Source organism: Lotus japonicus, chromosome 1 (assembly GCF_012489685.1).
Source record: "Lotus japonicus ecotype B-129 chromosome 1, LjGifu_v1.2".
Lineage (NCBI taxonomy): Eukaryota > Viridiplantae > Streptophyta > Magnoliopsida > Fabales > Fabaceae > Lotus > Lotus japonicus.
This window is the reverse complement of record NC_080041.1, coordinates 19176714-19197697: the sequence shown is the minus strand read 5'-3', so window position 1 is coordinate 19197697 and position 20984 is coordinate 19176714. Positions and strand designations below refer to the sequence as shown.

Genomic DNA, 20984 nt, shown 5'->3' with positions numbered 1-20984 from the left:
TCGGAAATAAACTTGTCCTGTAAATCCAGGTCTTACATTGGTGGTGGTGGTCGGAGGTGGTGGAGCGGTGTGGGTTGGGGCTGGTGGTGCGGTGGAGGTTGGGGTACGTGGTTGTGGTGCGAAGTGATCTGGGTTTTTGGGCTTATAGAATCCTCGCTATGAGTAGAAGTGGTGACTATGCTATAGTGGTTGAGCTCTTTGTGTATTAGCCTCACCATGTCAATTTTCCTCAGGTGGGTATTGGAATTTCCCTGCTTGAAAGAGTTGTCAATTCTCTGTTCCGGTGATGAAAATGGAAGTTCCCGATTTGGGCGTGAAGATGAGGTGAATGGTCAATTTCGGGTGTGGGAAAGTGGTGATTTTGATGTTGAATTGGAGTTGGAGAGTCTCTGCTTTGTGGGTATTCGTGGAGATGATTGGGGTTTGGGTTGGTTGTGGAGAAGTTGCAGGAAGCTGAAGAAACAGAGCTTAAAAGTTGTCAAGGACTCAAGGGATTGGTAGGTCTTACTCTTGTGGTTAGGAGATTGAGGTTGTTGTGTATTCAGTAAAAAAACTGGGTTATGATGAAAAGATGAAGAAGCAGAAGTAGATGGTGATTGTTTGATGAAAAATTGGGTTATGATAAAAAACTGGGTTATGATGAAAAGATGAAGATGAAGAAAAAAGAAGTACGTTGAAGAAGATGAGAAGGAGATTAGGATTTTGTGTTTTAAATGTTTAGTCAATCAATTTTTTAGTTATTTTTGTTTTTTAAATTTAAATTAATGATTAAAAAAATATAAAAATTGAATTTGTTAACGTCTGTTAAGTGTTTTTTAACGTCAAGGACTAAAGTGACGGACGTTTGCCACTTTGGAGGACTGTGAGATGAATAAAATTCATTCACGGACGAATGTGAAGTCGATGAGCACTTTTGAGGACCAGAGTGACCATTTACCCATTATCGATATCTCATTTGCAAGTATACAAATTCGCTTGTAGAGTTCCATATGGATTGTGTTTCTTAGTACTAGTATAGTAATATTTACTAACTTGGTCACGGTCAAAAGTTTTAAATATAAGTAAATATAAAAAGAAAAACACCGAGGTTTTGCTTACATTAACACTCTGTTTGGCAGAGAAGAGAGAGATAGAGAAGAGAGAGTAGAGAAGAGAGAAGATGAGTAGAGAGAAATAAGTGAGAAATATAGTAGATTTTATAGGTTGTTTGATATGAGAGAAATAGAGAAGAGACAGTTGTGTGATTTCTCTCTCCCTTGGTTTGGTTGGATAGATAATATGGAAAGAGAGAGAGTTACTTTTATGCTAAAAATACATTTTTGCCCACACTCTGCAACATCATATGCTCAACGAGTATTTCATGCCAACTTCAGATAGACGGCCTGGATGTGGTAGACCGCCACAAATGCCTTTTCTAGCTGGCATAATGCTCCAAGAACTGCATGTGCCACACTACCACCACATGAAAAAATCACAATCCCCACTGTGTAACCCAAAGTTCTTCAGGCATTAGGTGAAAAGAATGAAATTAAACTGACTTAAAAGCAGAAAGATAGAGACTTTAGCATGAGAGGGAAAAATGGAAGAGAAGAAATTCCAATTAATGTTTCTTATCTAAAAAAAAACAACAAAAGCATCTCACTTACACAAAATCTCTTGATCAAGAACAAACATAAATCAAATCCTTTAATTTCCATTTACATAATTCCTACCCTGTCAAAAATAAAAAGATTTCACCCACAAAATTGAAACTTCGCTGCAGCACAACGTCCATGGATTCAACTCCTACAACAAATTAATACAAAACAATTGCAGAATGCGTTGTCACTTTGGTTTGTTGGAGGATGGGTGCGTGGGACGAAGCCAGAACTGGGAAGAATGATCGAACGAAGAAGAACTCTGTGAGATGAGGGCATAAAGGGGAAAATGATAAAAGGGCATGCTTTCTCTCCGGATCTCTTCGCAAAAGGAAGAGACTGCTAAAAGTGATGGGGCCTACAGGAATTCCCTTTCTCTTTCCACCTCTCACACCCAACCAAACGAGGGTGATTTGGTTTTCTCTACCCTATCTCTCTCTATGCCATTTCTCTCTACTTTAACTCTCTCATACCAAACAGAGTGTAACTGCCTACTATGTTTCTACTCCAATTTTATATATAAAAAATTCATCTATGATACATTATGCCTAGCTTTCTTATGGATTCAAACAACTGATGATTATCTGTTGTGATTCAGGCTTAATATGAAAATAATTATTTTGAAATATTTTAGATTTGAGAAAAAAATCGATGTAAAGAAGAAAACATAAACTAGTTAATAAATTTATATTTTAAAAAATATATATATATATATATATATATATATATATTAAACGCTGATGAAGTCATGAGTTTATAAATAGTGAGTAACCAAAAAAAATAGAGAGTATATTAAAATATGAAAATGGTTAGTTTTTTTTAAATAACACCAAAAAATATATTTGTCAAAGGTAAGTTAAAAACTAGGGAAAATGCAAATTACTACTTTAACGTTTAGCTTCCGTGCGAATTAACATGTCACCTTTTAAAAGGTGTATTTATAATCATAAGCTTTATGAAGTGTGCAAATCTAACCTTATGTTAATATTTTTGTTAAATTTTATTAAAACTTGTAACATGACATGCACATGACTTTTTCGCTTCCAAAGTTACCCCTTGTAAATGTTAAGTTCAAACGCTAATCATATTGTCCATCATGTTTTGAATGATAACAATTTTCAATAGTGCAAATGAACTGACTAAATATATTATGAATTGTATTTCAAGAATCACACTTATACCCCTACGCTAAATCGTCTAAAGAAGAACGCAAGAAGAAGACATCTCCAAAGAAGAAGAAGACTGGCTGAAGTATACAAGACTTTACAATGAGTTAACCCAGTCAAGTGCAAGAAAGGACAAAATAACAAGGGCAGACGACACAGTAAAAGAAAGTCAAACATGCCACATCGTCTGAGCATTAACGAAGAAGAGATTGTTCAAAGGATCAAGGAAGACTATACAAGCAAAGGAATGTCATATTTGACCAGAAGAAGAAGAAGAAGAAGAAGAAGAATGATCAAAGCTTCAACGCACATCATGGATAAGACAAGGGTGATCAGAGGTACAAAGTCAACAACACTAGCAAGGAAACGCTAAATCCGCTAGTCTCCTCAAATTGAAGAAGATCAAGATACAAGAAGAGTTAAATAAAAAAGATCGTCTTTAGAAGAAGAAGCCAAAGCATCAAGCTCATCTACTCCAGGTGAATCTAAATCTTCAAGTATCAACACTTGCAAGATCAAGAGAAGCTACTGGATCGTCTGAGAAGACCACACTCAACTCTACTACTATACTTCGTCTATCTCAAGGCTGATCAAACGAGGAAATGTTCAGAGAAAAGAGCATCATATTCAAATGGAAATATCTCTGACATTGTTGAAAAGAAAGTCAAAGTGGTAGGAACCCACGTGATACTTTACAAAGCACTCTGACCAAGGAAACTAGCACAATCATGTCAACATCAAAAGTTTCCTCTTTCTCTGTCATGAAAGAAATGAAGGAATTGAGCAAAGCTTATTGTCTACGCCTACAAACATTAATCTGATTCAAGAAACACAAGACAATCCATTTCTGAAAGAAGAGTTGGTCCAAAGCTACCACTGATTATCTAAATTACTAAACTGAAGAAAGGTATGAAGCATGCGCTAAATTGATAAACCTTCTGTAAGAAGTATGGCCAATGCAAAGAAGCATCATCCAAAGCTCAGAAGAACAATGAAAGTAAAACTTCTGTAGGAAACATCATCTTCTGAAGAAATGAAGATGGTATAAGGAATGATGAAGACGACAAAAGCAGAAGATCATCTAAAGAATAATTTCAAGCTCTCACTCAAGCAAGCTACAAAGTCAAACCAAGAACACTTCTTGTTTAAGATAAAGCCAAGAAAGCTTTGTGCAGAAGTTTCAAGATGAAATCCCAAGATCTGACACAATGCTATGATAAAGAAGAAGAATATCATGGTGTCACTATCAAATTTTCATATCTCTACACTAACCGATAGAAGTTCAGACATATGCTAACTGCTACATGACAAATTACATCTTTACGGCATAGGGTCCCCATCAAACAGACCACACTCTGATGAAAGTACATTTTGTACTGTTTGATCCAACGGCTAGAAGTTTTATGAAGTACATGCTCCAACGGGCTGCAACGACTATCTTTCACTTATAGAGGATTCAGGAGTATAATGGGAAGAGGTGAAGACTTGAAGAGGTAGCGCTTATGCTCACATAGATTGAGTTTTATGCTCAAATCACTTAAGCATGAAAAGAAGCCTCAGAGCTCATAACTCAGAGATGATCGTCAATATCGTCTACTTCAACATGGAGAGTATATTCTCTCAGAATCAAACTCTTTGTAACTCTCTTATGTAACAGAACATAAAGTATATACTCAGAGTCAAACCTCATCTAAAATACTTTATGATTCTTGAACTTAAATGTATCTACCATCACTCTTATTAGAAGAGACTATTAGTAGATGAAATGATCTTGAGAAAGATCGTTTAGGAGAAGTCCTGTATAATACTTGTTGTAAAGGAGGAGTCCCGTCTAATACTTGTTGGGAGGACTCCCTTCTAATACTTGTTGGGAGGAGTCCCGTCTAATACTCAATTCCTGGAGAGGCAGTGCTGAAATAATACTCATCTGCCTGGAGAGGTAGGGACAAATCAATACTCAATGTCTGGGGAGGCAGTAGCCAGAGAATACTCGATAATGCCTGAATAGGCAGTGAGAAAAAAATACTTGAAATGTGTGGAGAGGCAAGGTAAAAGAATACTCATTATGCCTGAAGAGGCATGTACAATAGTACTTGTAGAGACAAGTCCTTGATACTTGCATAATGAAATCTTGGTGTTGCCAAGGACTGGACGTAGCCCTATCATTATGGGGGGTGAACCACGATAAAATTGTTGTTGTGCGTTGTTTACCTCCTCTGCTTTTACACGAGCTGCACCAAATGATACCAACGAAGATGATGAATCTTTATATCATTTGAAAAACCAAGATTTAGGTGGGCACAATTCAAACCCTCCTTTTTGTGCTACTCTGATCAACTTCAGTAAAAACTCATTGCATTCTCCCCACTCCATCTAAAACCTAGACCAAGTAAGAATTCAATATAAGACCAACGAATTTGGAATAAAAAGCACAAAAATACAATAGATACGTTAAATTTGAGCTAGAACCCTTAAACCACAGCTGAGCATGAAATAATTACCTGAGTTCCTTGGCCCTTAATCCAGATTTTGTATTTGTCAAACGTGGTGAATATTTCAATTATATTTCCTATTTATGTTATTTTTTCATTTAGTTGAAATGTTGAATGATATTGATTTTGGTATTCTTATTCGTAGACCTTAAATTAATAATGATGAAGTTAAGTATTTATAGTTTTCCTAAAATCGCGGGAAATGAAAACTGATGTACATAACATGCTTAATGATAAAAGCAACGGGAAAAAACTAATAAAGTAGACGAGTTTTTTAATGTATCAAAAACAAAGTAGTACATGATAAAGTACTAAACTTTTTTTTTTTTGAATCAAAAGTACTAAACTTGGCTATAAGAAAAAATGGTGGAAAAAAATTATGGAGCGTCAAGCATTTTTTCACACAACAACAATTCATTTACAAAGGGTAATTTTGAAAAAGAAAAAGTCATGTACATGTCATGTGACAAATTTTATTAAAATTTAACAGAAATATTAATAGAAGGTTAAATTTGCACATTTCAGAAAGCTTAAGGTTATATATATACACCTTTTAAAAAATGATGGGTTAATTTACACGAAAGCTAAACGTCAAGGTAGTAATTTGCATTTTCCATAAAAAAAATGTTTGTCAAAGTGATGTTGTTTCTGCCAAGTGAGATTTAATGTGAAGTTAGTATGAAAGTTATTTGGAAAAAAAAAAAAAAAAAACTTGATTAATTGTGGGGAACCCTTCACTTCTAGAGTACTAAGGGCCTAGCCAAAATTCAATATCCCAACAATCACTCACAAGGAAGTTGGTAGATGAGAAGATAGCCTATTAAATAGTCACGAAGTTACATCATCTTCTTAACGTTAATCCTTTAGATTAAACTACCTTTTTTTGGTCAATGAATAAACTATTTTTGTTTTTTGGTCAATGAATAAACTATTTTTTTTTTTTGGTCGAAGGAATAAACTATTTTTAAATGGGGGTGACCATGGCCTCACTGGGCCACCCTGTCCCTCGGCCCATAGTATCAATCAATGTTTTTAATTTCAAGTTTTCCCATGCTTTCCTCGCACACTGGTATTGTAAATTTCATCTCTGCATGCCACAATCAACGTGAAAGCAAGTGTGATTGAGGTCAAAAGAGTATATAAAACATTCATTTAAATTCGTGTAACACAAAGTATCAACATTTAGAATTTTAGATACATATTTTATTAATTACTTTAAGTTTAACATATTGTCCAGATTATTTAAACGCTGTAAATTAAATGGTTCAACTACATCAATTATTGGTGCCCCCTCCACTAGCTAGGAGCTATATAACTTATATTTATTGTTTGTTTATTTTTCGTTCATCCAGAAGCAAACGTGACTATATTATTTCAATGTATCAACTGAAAAGTAAAAACTGAACACATTGAGTTTAATTACGTGAATCAAACAAGCAGGATTTTACTACATTATATTTAACCTAAACTGAACACATTGAGTTTAATTACGTGAATCAAACAAGCAGGATTTTACTACATTATATTTAACCTGGGTTGATCTTGTGCTAAATGGAAATTCAAACCTACACAATATTCTTTTTGGGTACTAATTTTTTCTTTTTACTTTATTTACTTATATATGATTAGAATTAGAATATCTACTGAATTAGATCATTTGGATTAGTAATTGTCTTCCTTGCTTGGTTTAAAAAAAATAATTTCTGATTATGCATGCTCCTCCAACTCTGAAATGGTCAAACCAAATAGGATCTAAACTAATTACCATTTTCTTGTCATTGCTGTTGTCTTGTGTTATAAAAGATCAATTGAAGTTGAAGAAGGCAAACTCGCAAACTAGTACAGCAATACACCAAGTCAACAACCCCCAGTTTTCAGTCTCTACCATACCAAAAAAAACCATTAGGGGAAGAATGGTTGACATGGAGAAGAAATCAGAGCTGATATTCATTTCTTCAACATTGATCGGCCATTTAAGCTCAACCATGGAACTTGCACAAATCCTTATCAACAGTGATAACCATCTTTCCATCACAATCCTCATCATCAAACACCAAGCAACTCCCTTTTCAGAATCCTACATCAGAACAGTTTTAGCCTCACAACCTCAGATCCAAATCATTGATGTTGAACCCCCACCAGAGGAGGAGCAAACACCTATACCTCAATTTACAGCATCCTTCTTCTGGAGCTTCATGGAGTGGCTCAAACCCCATGTTAAATCCACAATGCAAAACATTTTATCCTCTTATCCTAACACAGTTGTTGGGTTAGTCCTAGATTTCCTTTGTGTACCCTTCAGTGATGTGGGAAAGGACCTAGGTATCCCTTCTTATTTGTTCTTCCCATCAAATGCAGGATTTTTGAGCATCTGTCTACACTTTCAGAAATGTCTAATTGAGGATGTGTTGAATAATTCTGATCCTGAGTTGCTGATTCAAGGTTTTCCAAGTCTAGTTCCTTCAAGTGTTATACCTGATGTTTTTTACACCAGAGATGAAGAAGAAATTGTTACCTGTGGCAAGTTTACTAAGAAGAACAGAGAAACTAAAGGAATCATCATCAACACTCTTTTAGAGTTGGAACAGTATGGTATTGACGCATTAACTGATGGCCAAACCCCTCCTATCTATCATGTTGGTCCTTTGATTGGTCTCAAAGGTCTATCTAACCCAAGTTTAGACCAAGTACAACATAACCGTTTGTTGAAATGGCTAGATGAGCAGCCACCTTCCTCTGTTGCTTTTCTCTGTTTTGGAAGCATGGGAAGCTTTGATCCATCTCAAACAAGAGAAATAGCACTAGGACTTCAACGTAGTGGTGTTAGATTCTTGTGGGCTTTGCGTTCTCCACCAACCACTGACAACAAGGCAGAGAAAACTTTACCAGAAGGGTTCTTAGAATGGACGGAACTGGAAGGTAGGGGAATGTTATGTGAATGGGCACCCCAGGTGGAGGTTATGGCTCACAAAGCCATTGGTGGGTTTGTGTCTCATTGTGGTTGGAATTCTATCTTGGAAAGCTTGTGGTTTGGGGTACCAATTCTGACATGGCCAATCTATGGAGAGCAACAGTTAAATGCTTTTAGGATGGTGAGGGAATGGGGCTTAGCAGTGGAGCTGAGAGTGGATTATAGAAGAGGTGATGCTCTAGTAATGGCAGATGAGATAGAGAAAGGGCTGAAATACTTGATGGACAAAGATAACATGGTTCACAAGAAGGTGCAAGAGATGAAGGAGATGGCTAGAAAAGCTGTCCTTTCTGGTGGATCTTCATTCATATCCGTTAGGAAACTTATTGATGATATGATAGGTTGCAACTGATAGCTAATAAGCTAATGTTTTGTTTCATATATGGATTGCCCATTACGTCAAATTATTTCAGCAGCTCTGGAAAGACAAGCAAGATTGTGATTCTAGTAAGCAACTTTTTGTTATTCTTGTGTATGATAAATATATGGGTTAATGGTCAAATTGGTCTCTAAATTTATAAGCGAATTTGATTTTAGTTCCTCTGAGAAAAATAATGTTTAGTGGCGGTCATTTTTACAATTATGGGTGGTTTTTAACCGTCACTAAACATCATTTTTTCTCATAAGAACTAAAATCAAACTCGGTTACAAACCCAGGGGTTAATTTAAAAATTAACCTAAATATATTTTCGAGTTATTATTCATTTACACCTCATTTTATTTCCATTCCATTTTTTATCTTTTTTTTTTTCTTATCTTTCAGTTATATCTTTCTTTTTCTTTCTATATCTCTATTCTCTAGTTTTTTCTTACTGTCTTATTTTTTTCATAATTTTTTATTTAACTTAAACTTTTTCAGTCCATAAAAAATAGATAAATCAATCTTTATTTTTGGTCCTTCATTAGAATCAATCAGTTTTAGAAATAGAGAAATGTATCCATCTTTAAATCGAGATATTAAAGTTAAAGGTTTTTTTAATTAGAGATTTAAAATAAATTTATCCGTTTTCAATCTTACGTTGTTTTTTTTTTGAATAGAATTTTACGTTGTTTATTCAAGCATGATTATAGGAACTAAATTGGATTAATTCATACAAAACTATGTTTAGAAAAGATTAGGAGACAGCAATAAGACCGTAAGAACCAAGTTGTAAGACAGCAGCAACTAATCCTCTTGTTATGAATATTCTCATTAAACAGTAAACGGTTAACCACTAATTATACTCCATTTTTATTTTCTAGCGGCTTAAATACTCTAAAGGTCCCTGAAATTGTAAAGAGGATCAAAATCAGTCCCTGAAATTTTTTTCCCTTAAATGTTGTCCCTGAAATTTGTTTTTTAATCAAATTGGATCCTTGTGTGTGTTTTAGTCTGATCTGCCTCCAATTTAAGCTAGTCATCATTTCCACGTGTGTAATTAATAAATAATACTAAATTATTAATTAAAAAATTCTTATTATATCTTTAAATTATTAATTAAATCTCATAAATCTTAATTAAACTACTTTCAAACAAATTAGACATTACATCTTCATCAAGCTTACCTATCAAAGCCATTACTATGATCCACAACAGATCACATATCACTTACATATCAAAAAAACAATCAAAGTAACTCACTTCACACAGGTCAACCAAACCCAGCGCTGCCAATCAAAAATTTGCCTACACTATGAGTAAAAAATTGTATCTCCAGTACCAAACCTTTCCCCAAAAATTCTCAAATTTTTCTCAATTTGAAAACTTTCTGGTGCCACCGTATCCAAAACTATGCTTCGTCTTCTTTGGGTGATACAATTTCCTAATCAATATCTCAATATCAGTATGTGGTTGCATATACCCACCCCAACTTTCCATTGGTTTCCTGTAAGATTACCTCATCTTGACACAATCATCACTTCGGAGACAGAGGACTGGATTCATGATCCAATCAAGAGGTATCAGCACTAGTTTCATGACCCAACAAACCCTAAATCGACCTGCTGCTCCAAATCCCCCTTTTTCTCTTCAACCCCAACACCACGGATCCTTAATCAAAGAGAGATTATGCATTTTTCTTTTCAGATCTGGTTATTGTTCAACATTGATGCTCAAAGATGAGAAAAAAGTGAAAGCTTGGAGCTTCTCAACCCAGATCAAAGCCTCATGTGGCCTGGAAGACTTTCTCTTCTCTCCTACGTTTCATTCTCGCTTGCGTTCTCCTCTCGGATCTGAGTTTGGACCGCCCATGCTCCCACCACAATGGTGATGAAAACGTAAATCCATAACACCAAGGGTTGCAAGCTTTGCGTTTTGTTGCCTGATTTTGGAGGAAAATAAGAAGAAGAGAGAGGGGAGAGAAGTGGTGCAACCATGGTTATTAGAGTGAGGGGGAAGAAGAAGAAGAAGAAGAAGATGCAGTCTGGAGATAAGGAAGAGAATTTGGTTTTTAATTTTGATTTGTTAATTTTTTTACACATATGCATTAAAAGTAATAAGAAATCCACGTGGAAATGATGAATAGCTTAAATTGGAGCCAGGTCAGACTAAAACACACGCAATGATCCAATTTGATTAAAAAATAAATTTCAGGGACAACATTTAAGGGAAAAAAATTTCAGGGATTGATTTTGATTCCCTTTACAATCTTAAGGACCTTTAGAGTATTTAAGTCTTTTCTAGCTTATATAAAAAACAAGCTGCAATATCTGAAATTACGAACTTATTAGTTTATTACAATATTTAAACATATTGACCTATATAAATACTTCAGCATAATTTGGACTTAATAGCATTTTTAGTCCTCACTTTTCACGATTTAATAGTTTTGGTCACTCAATGAATTTATTAGCCTACAATTATGTCTCTCACATTTACTAGCCATTGCAGTTTTAATTTTTCGTCAACTTTTATCCAATATTTAATGATTCTTAATATAATTAAAAAATCAATTAAAAATAAGCTTGAATAATAATTTTATGTTTTCTAATTAACACTTTATGGTTTCTAGATTTTTTTAATTGATTTTTTAATAAAAACCGCCAAAAATTAGATCGAAGTTGACGGAAAATCAAAACTACCAAATCGTGATAAATGAGTAACCAAAATGCTATAAAAACTTATATTTGATAAATTGATATAAAACTTATTTAAATGTGAACTCATTACTTATTTAAATATATTATTATAAAATAATCTTTAAAGTCAAGTCGATCTTGTAGACAAACAAACATTGCCTTAAAATATAGTCTTTATTAATTAATAGGGTCGGTCAGGTTCAAACCTTGAAAAGTCCTTGCCAATATATTTATTTCCACCTCTATTATTGTTGTTATGTTAATCTTTTAAGTGAAATCAAGCTTTCAGATAGCCTTAAATATGGGTGTATTAAGACCTTGAAAAGTCATTGCCAATAGGGGTGCACATGGGTTGGATGGATTTATAGGTTAATCATAATCCGAACCAATTACAATCGTTTGGGTTGGATTAGGTTGGATTTCACGAGTTTTCACCCTCAGACCCGAACCAACCCAATCCGACGATCTTCGGGTTGGTTCGGATGGGTTAATTGAATCATTATATTAAAATAATAATACATATGAAATATTGAAAAAAAATATATTAAAACTTCAAAAAAAATTAGAAAAAATTGGTAAATAGGCTATGGTACAAAATAACATAAAAAAGACACAAAACATTGTACTAAATAGCATGAAATAGTATTTCATAAATGGCATATATCCAAATACCATGAAAACAATTGCGGCAATGAAATCAAGTTAATCAATATGACAATGTCATGACACTTAGAATTTAATTGTCTCCATTCTCTGACATGCCAAATACAATTGAAACAAAAAGTGAAGAATGTAAAAAGTGAAATAAAATAAGGGGTTTAGAATTTTACATGTATGTTAGGTAAAATTATTAAAAATATATATTAAATAATATATTATTATTGTATGTTTGGATTTCGGGTTGGGTTGGGTGGATTATTCTTAAATTCGGTATCCGATCCGAAGTTGACTGGATTGTAATAAAATCCGTCTGATTGACCCGTTAGCCCAATCCACCTGCATTTCTTCCATTGGATTGGATTGGTTCGGGCGGGTTCAATGGATCTACCTGGCCCATGTGCACCCCTTCTTGCCAACATGTTTATTTTCACCTCTATTATTAGGGGATGTTTAAATTACCCATGATAAAGTTTGGGTTAAATAACCCATCATTCAATCACATTAGAGATAAATGAGTTGGATTTGATGATGGATTATTTAACCCAAACTTTATCATGAGTAATTTAGACATCCCTTATTTTATTAATGTTGTTATGTTAAACTTTGGGGTTGTTTGGTTTGGAGGAAAGAAAGAGAAAGGATTGAAGAAGGAAAGAAAGCACAAAAATCAAGAAACTTTCCCTCCTTTGGATTAGAAGAAAGAGGGGAAGGAAAGAAGAATCTTAGTGGGGCCTACCCCAAAAAACTTTCCTCCCAATTTGGACGGAAATCTGGAAAAGTTTAACAATTTTATTCAAACGACTATAATACCCTTCAGTTTATTATACATTATATTGCCTATGATTTAAAAAAATCGGAAACTAACTTTTCATCCATTATATTGATGATATGTAAAAAAAAAAAAAAAAGCTTACGTATGTTATCATAAATGTTATATCATATACATTTTTTCAAATGCAATTTTTTTAAAATGTAATACGTATTATCTAGTGCAGTTTCCGTTTCTTTTAATAAATGTTGTTTCCTTTATTTTTAGTTTTTTTTGTAACATAAATATTTTTCCTTTATTTTCAGTTTGAATGAGAAAGTAAAAGATTATTTACATATTTTAAAAATAAAAGAGAGATCAGGGTATTTTTGTCATTGCATAAATACAAACTTTTATTTCCACTCACTTTTTCTTTCCCCTTCTCTTAAACCAAACAACCTAAGAAATCACCCCACATTCATTTATTTTTCCTTTCTTTAACATTTCTTTTCCTTTCCTTTCTTTTCTTTTCTTTTCTTTCCAAACCAAACAAAGCCTTTGTATCTATCTATATTTTTATAAATATTTTTTGAGTTCTCACTTACTTTTTGGTTATACTTGAAAAAATTAAAGAACACATATAGGAAAGAAAAAAAATGAAGAAAATCTTGACACAAAAGTGGGACTACATTGGAGGGAGGAAACTTCTTTATTCGGAGAAATTTTCATCTATAGATGTCTGACGAGACAAAGTATATACAACCAGCAATCAGATTGAGCTCACAAAAAACTATACACATATATTTTTGTTTATACAAAAAAAATACGTGTGTATAAACTAGATTGAACTTATGCATAAACTAGGTAAATGCTATGGTGTCACCCAAAAAAGTGGACTGCACCGGTGTCACCTATAAAAAAACTTTCATAAAAAGGGGGACATTGTATGTAAACTAATTTTATACCATAGATATATTAATTAAATATTTAAACTGTTTAGATTAAATCTATAGATTTACTAAATTGCCCCGCCATTCATTAAAAAAAAAAGTCCCTCTTCTTCCTGGTTTTGATTGGCCTCATCCAAATCCCTCTTCTTCCTGGTGGAGAGTTTGTGCTGCGCCGGCAACCCAACTTCTCCAGCCCCAACACCAATCCAATATCTCTGTCTTAGCATATATTTTATTTATGGGAGAGAATTTTGATTCCTTCTATTACCCATTTCAAACCCTAACATGTGGAAGAATATGGGTATCTCGATATCAGCTTGTGGCGGATTTTGTCTCACACTCTCACCCAAATCCCCGCCCACATCAAGTGCCTCATTCGCCGCCGCTGTCGCACTGTGCTCGCCGTGAGGCTCCACTCAGACGCCATTCGCCACCGATAGAAGATCGCTCACGGGTTCCTCACGACTGGTACATGCACAGAACCACCGCGTTCTGCTCTGTAGTGGAATCGCCGGTGTGCTACATGCACGGAGCACCGGTTCTTTCCTTCCTCTTCCACAGCAATTATTCCAGATTCGTGCTTCATTTTTTATTCCCGATCTCCTCTATATTTTGCCTTTTTTTCTAATGTTCAGATCTAGAAAATGGTGATCGACAGTTTGAGATCAAACAACTATACTAACATGTTAGCACCCATATGGAACTTCACGAATGATGATTGTTTGCCTTATTAATAACCATATCCATATCTCAATCCGGATCTGTTTTCTCTATGGCTGGATTTTATTTTAGTTGATTTTCATTTTTCAATGTTGTATGGGTTCTAGATCAATGACTATTGGGTTTTATTTTTTTGTCAAATTTGATTTTTCTACCAGTGGCTTACTGGCTTTGGTTCCAATCACTCTTCTCTACTTCTGTTACATGACATTGTTGATTTTCATTATGCTGTCTGGGTTCTAGTTCACTCTTCTTTTCGTAGTTCTGTACTTCTGTTAAATGATATTGTTGATCTTCATCTTTCACATACTGAAGGTTATAAACCGCCAGAAATGCTATAGGGATAAATTAGTAATCTGACTTATAAATAACAGGGGACACCGGTGCATCCACTTTTTTGGGTGACACCATAGCATTTACAAAACTATATGTTCAAACTTATGCATAAACTATATGGATATAAGTAACTATACACACACTTTCAAAAAAAAAAAAAAACTATACACACGAGAAATTTTGTTTATACCAAAAAAAAATATAAAAACACATGTATTTTTTTTCTTGAACAAAGTATCCACAGTCGGTTTTAGATTAAATAGATTAGTTTATGATCAATTGGATTATTAGATTAGCCAAATTTTCTTTCACTACACCAGTTCTCATAAAATATAGATTAGTTCCATGTCCTTGTTCTGCGATCTTATGTCATAAAAGATCAATTGAAGGCTTGAAAATGTCACCACTAAGACCTCAAATGCTAGACAAATACTATACTACTTGTATGGATAATTATTTATACCTCAAAAATGAGGTGGAATGAGGTGGAAGAGGAGAGAGATAGAAAGAAATGAAAAAAGTAAGAGAAAGAAAGTATAAGATGTGATAAGTGATAAGAGGAGAGAGATAGAGATAAAAATAGGTGGAAATAAAGTGTAAAAAAGGAGTTGTGTATATATCATTGTTGCTACTTGTATAGGAACCCTCACTCTCCACAAAACCAAGAAATTAACTGAAGAGAATGGCTCTGAATGAGAAGAAAACAGAACTGATCTTCATTCCCTCACCAGGAATTGGCCATTTAACCTCAACCCTTGAATTTGCACAGCTCCTGATCAAGAGTGACAACAATCTTTCCATCACAGTGCTCACTATCAAGCTCCCAACCATTCCCTTTTCAAACTCATACATCAGATCAGTTTTGGCTTCACAGCCTCGGATCCAACTCATTGATCTCCTTGAAGTAGAACCACCCCCACAGAAGCAACCACTTGGACCTCCAGCATACTACATGTGGTCCTACATGGAAAGCCTCAAACCCCATGTCAAAGTCACTATGCAAAACATTTTATCAACTAATCCAAACCCAGTTGTGGGCTTGGTCCTAGATTTCTTCTGTGTTTCCATGATTGATGTGGGAAATGAATTGGGTATTCCTTCTTATTTGTTCTTCACAACAAATGTTGGATTTTTGAGTTTCATGCTTTCTCTTCAGAAACGTCAGATTGAGGATGTGTTCAGTCATTCTGATCATGAATTGTTGATTCTGGGTTTCTCCAATCTAGTTCCTTCAAGTGTTTTACCTGATGCTGCTTGCAACAAAGATGGTGGATATTTTGCCTATTACAAGCTTGCTGAGAGGTTCAGAGAAACCAAAGGGATTATTGTGAATACTTTTTCTGAGTTGGAGCAGGATGCTATAGATGCATTATCTGATGGCCATACCCCTCCAATCTATGTTGTTGGTCCTTTGATTGATTTCAAGGGTCCTTCTAACCCAAATTTAAACCAAGCTCAGCACAACAGTTTGTTGAAATGGCTAGATGAGCAGCCACCTTGCTCTGTTGTTTTTCTCTGTTTTGGAAGCAGGGGAAGCTTTGATTCGTCTCAAACAAGAGAAATAGCACTAGGACTTCAACGAAGCGGGGTTAGATTCTTGTGGGCTTTGCGTTCTCCAACAACAACTGACAATGAAGAGAAAACTTTACCAGAAGGGTTCTTAGAATGGATGGAAGGTAGCAGGAGAGGGATGTTGTGTGAATGGGCACCCCAGGTGGAGGTTCTGGCTCACAAAGCCATTGGTGGGTTTGTGTCTCATTGTGGTTGGAACTCCATCTTGGAAAGCTTGTGGTTTGGGGTACCAATATTGACATGGCCTATCTATGCAGAACAACAGCTGAATGCTTTTAGGATGGTGAGGGAATGGGGATTAGCAGTTGAGCTGAGAATGGATTATAGAAAAGGTAGTGCTCTTGTGATTGCAGAGGAGATAGAGAAAGGGCTGAAACACTTGATGGACAGAGATAACATTGTGCACAAGAAGGTGCAAGAGGTAAAAGAGATGGCAAGGAAAGCTGTCCTAAATGGTGGTTCTTCTTTCTTATCTGTTAGGGAACTCGTTGATAATATGATAGGTAGTAAGTGATAACTATTCTCGTACTTCATAGATGGAATTTTCTAATTTCTAAGAATCAATGAATAAATTCGACAAGAAATTGGACTGCTCTACTAAGAAATTGTTGTTTGAATATATGTTTGAAATTGAAGTTTGTTTGTGACAGATTTAGTTAAGGGACATACAATGTCATACATTCTTTCATGTTCTGTTTTTCTTGCTTGATGTTTTGTTGGGATGGCAATACTTCCGTATCTAAAAAATATTGAAGTTTTAGTGATGTATTGGTCTCGATGATAACTTTTTTGGGTAAAGAGTTATAACCACTTTGTGTCTTTTGCAAACATGCCATAAATTTTTATTTTGTCTCAATTAAACTTTAAACTTTTATTATTATTTTAATAATAAACATTTTTTATTAGATTTGGGTTAAGTTAGTAATGATAATTAAATATAAATTTTTACTTTCTCAAGAAAGAAAAAAAACATAAACTCATATTAATCTTTTGTACTTTTTGCAAATAAACATCTTTAAATTTTACGATTCATTGTAATTAAACATTAAAGTCTTACTATTTATGAATAAAAACATCTATCATAACAATAGTAGAAGTTTAAGGATTAATCGCAAAATAAAAGTTCATGGTGCAAATTTGCAAAAAGCATAAAGTTCAGGTTTTCCCCTAAATTTTTTACTTGTGGCTGACGACTTGACCCGCCAGTAATGTTGTGAAGGACATTGTTGCTGGTAATATTGCGACGCTAAAGAGATGTTAGTAATAGATAAGATTGGACGGAAAAAAATCTCGTCGTTATGATGAAAGTGCTTCATCGGTGAAAAAACCATAAACCTTTAATTCTTTAGGCACTTCGTGATATAACAAACCTTATTAATCTAAGTCCTATATTCTTATTTCTCTTCCAAATCACCACAAAACTATTGCATTTATTGATAACATATTTCTACATAGGGCTGTCCACCAACCCGTGACCCGCCCGAAAACCGAAAAACCCGAATTTTTTTATGTGCAAATGGGTAGGTCGGGTCGGATAACGGGTTATTTGGGTGAAAAAAAGGTGGTTTGACACGGTTATCACGGTCGGGTGCGGATATTGAAAAAAAATTCTGACGGTGTCCGACTCGACCGCTCCCATCTTAGTGTCTGTTTGGTTTTCAGTTAAGAAGTGCGTTTGAAACATTGGAATTCGAGATCACGATTTCCAATGCACATTCAACCAACGGAATTCACTTGCTGGGTTGAGTGAATGTGCTTTCACATTCAACCAACTGAAAACCAAACAGACACTTAATCATACCTGTTCATGTAGTAGTCTACTCTATAGGCATGTGATTTGAGTACCTGTATAGCTCTGATGCAGGCACAACCTCTCATATTTTCTCAAAGGCTGTGATATCAAAATCATTTAATATAATTAACCGTGTACTTACTCTCTTTGTGTCACTTCGTCCATTACTTTTACTACATGTAGCTACTGTGCCTATAAACCTTTCTCTCCTAGCTATAGCTGCAAACACATTTTAATATGTATTTCTTTCTCCAAAAACGTGCATAAAGCTGCAAACTCATTTATTAATTATCTATGTATAATACTAAAAGTAAGGGCACATTTTTGATCAAAGTAAAGAGATGGATGTTGTGGTGGGTATGCTGTATGCTCCACCGTTAGAGCTTCTAAACCATGGCAGTCATTTATGCATGCTTGACAATCCAACTTTCTTCTTCTAGGGTATGTTTGGTTCGGAAAGAAAAGAGAAAAGAAAGAAAGGAAAAGAAAGGAAAGGAAAAGGAAAGAAAGAGAAAAGAAAGTGAGATGATTTTTAAGGTTGTTTGGTTGAAAAGAAAGGGAAAGAAATAATGAGTGGAAAGAAAAGTGTGTATACATGAAATGACATAAACATCCTCAACTATTTTATATTATAATCATTATTCAAAACTAATGTGAAAAATTATCTATTTTAAAATACTATTTTATTGTTCCACGCATTAATTTTTTATTATTATAAGAAATAAATTTTTCTTCCCTTTACGTAGAAAGTTTCAGAAATATAAATACTTTACACCAATTACAAAATAAATTAAAAACAGTTGTAATAATAAGTAAACAAATGGTTATTTAGTCTTTTCAAATTGAAGCACCAGTAAGCTGCAGTTTTCTCTCCAATTTGGAAGGAAAGCTTTTTTGTTGTGGGTCCCGCAAAAATCAGTCTTTCCATCCACAGTAATAATGCAAGCAAACAGAGGTGCACAATTTTCGATAATGTTTTCTTTCCCCTCACCCTTCTTTCCTTTATCCATCCACCGTTCCAAACATAGCACTAATCACGCAGCTGCCCCTCACCCCCAGCAAGACTTTCGAGTTGAAGCACAATTGCGGTGCGACACCAACGTTCGATCTCTCTCTTTCATTTTTCTATTTTTCACTTTCATCTAGATCTCAATGTATTCTCTGCATCTGGTTCCCCCTCTCATATTCTCTTCTTTTTTGCCAAATTTTTTTAAGATCTGAACAGGTAACCGAATGAACCCGCCCGAGTATCCCGCAATCCGCCCAACCCGGAACCCGAGAAAACCGATTGGCTAATCGGACGGTGACGGTCCAGTATCCATGGTGGTCGGTTTTGGTCGGTTTGAGCTTTTTTGGCCCGAACCCGTCCGAAACCGACCGGTGGACACCCCTATAATTCTACATACCGCAATTGCAATCTCAAATGCGGTGTGTATTTTTTTATGCTCCCAAACATAGATTATGGTATACAAAATGTTCATTTATGTTCGACATCATCAATTTGAGGTACTCATTATATAGAGAACTTTCCAATTTGCGATATGTATTATTGTGTCTCAATCGTGTCCCTTTACATACCGCAATCTGAACTGCGTAACACAATTTTTTTACAAACTGCAATTTTAATTGCGGGACACAAAATTTAACCAACCGCAATCTTAAATGACAATAGAATCCACAATTTTTGCAGGATCAAACACGTCTAAAATGACAATCTTCAAACCATAATCTCACATTTCTAAATTCTTTCAAGTTTTAGGAATTTTTCACTAAACTTGTGAATTCTAGACTTTTCAAATTTATATTATATCTCCTATTTATCATTAACACCATTTTTTCCCTAAATACTTGAATAGAAAATGAAAACTTATGGATTTTTGGTATATAAAAATTGACAATGGGGGCTTTTAGCCCTCCACATTAGCAAAAAAAAAAAAAAATTTGACAATGGACCACAGTTGACAGTTGTTTCATTATAAATTTAAAGGGAATAAATTAGGGTCTAAATGCCATACTCTTGAAATGACGGTTAATAAGGAACAGAAGGCGGTATATATTACAAAATTAAGCACAATACTTTGATAATGTAAAAGCAAGAATGACAGGTGAGCAGGATAGTGAGAAACACCCGAGACCCATCATCTCCAACTACCGTGCATGTGTGATCCATAATAGTAAATACTATATCTGAACAATTGCTATCATATCTCCTTTATTGATTTTTTTTTGGCAAGCTTAAATATGTTGTTCCTGTTTTAAACAGCAGTCATGCCCCCCCTTTTCCTGCCAATTAAAATATGCCAAATGTAATAGGTTGCCATGTCATCTGGTAGCTTAGTAAGTCTTGTATTTCACATTTTGGTCCTTTTACTTCTTAAAAATTTCACTTTATCCCCCAACTAATAATATTTTAATTTGTTCTTTTGAATTTTAAAAATTTCCCTTTATTCCTTCAGGTTTTTCCTTCATGCTTTCTCTCATCACCATGAATGCAGCCAAGCCAGCCATCATCACTTCACCACCACTGATTCCTCTCCTTCCTTACCCAGAACCGAGCCACCACTGTTATCTCCTCCTCTGTTTTCCGGCGGAGCCCACCCAACGACCCCCGTATGGGTTTGCTCTCAAACCCGACCACAAAAAACCTCAAGGATGCTCGATAATCCTCCAGGACGAAGAAAGAGTTCCCAGAAACCCTCTAAGACAAGCTCCGCCGCAGATCGAAGGTTTTCTGGAACAGAGGCAGAAATGGGCACTATTGGTCTCTCTTTAACATATAATTTTGATTGTTAATTGTTGATAGCTTGTTTTTTGAGTTCTGATTTCGATTGAAATATCTGGGTTGGGTTCTGGCGTTCTGCTAGGGTTTCACCACCCATAGCA

At 34.9% G+C, this 20984-nt stretch overlaps 2 protein-coding genes across 2 annotated transcripts; both read left to right on the top strand.

The window, feature by feature from the left end:
- Positions 1-7099: 7099 nt before the first annotated feature.
- LOC130734009 (UDP-glycosyltransferase 71K2-like) lies at positions 7100-8731 on the top strand. Its single transcript, XM_057586297.1, has one exon. The coding sequence runs from the start codon at positions 7209-7211 to the stop codon at positions 8616-8618; it is 1410 nt and encodes a 469-aa protein (XP_057442280.1). The 5' UTR covers positions 7100-7208; the 3' UTR covers positions 8619-8731.
- Positions 8732-15372: 6641 nt separating this feature from the next.
- Positions 15373-16958, top strand: LOC130734008 (UDP-glycosyltransferase 71K2-like). The gene has a single exon (XM_057586296.1). It carries the CDS (start codon positions 15420-15422, stop codon positions 16821-16823), a length of 1404 nt encoding a protein of 467 aa, XP_057442279.1. The 5' UTR covers positions 15373-15419; the 3' UTR covers positions 16824-16958.
- The last annotated feature ends 4026 nt before the right edge of the window (positions 16959-20984 follow it).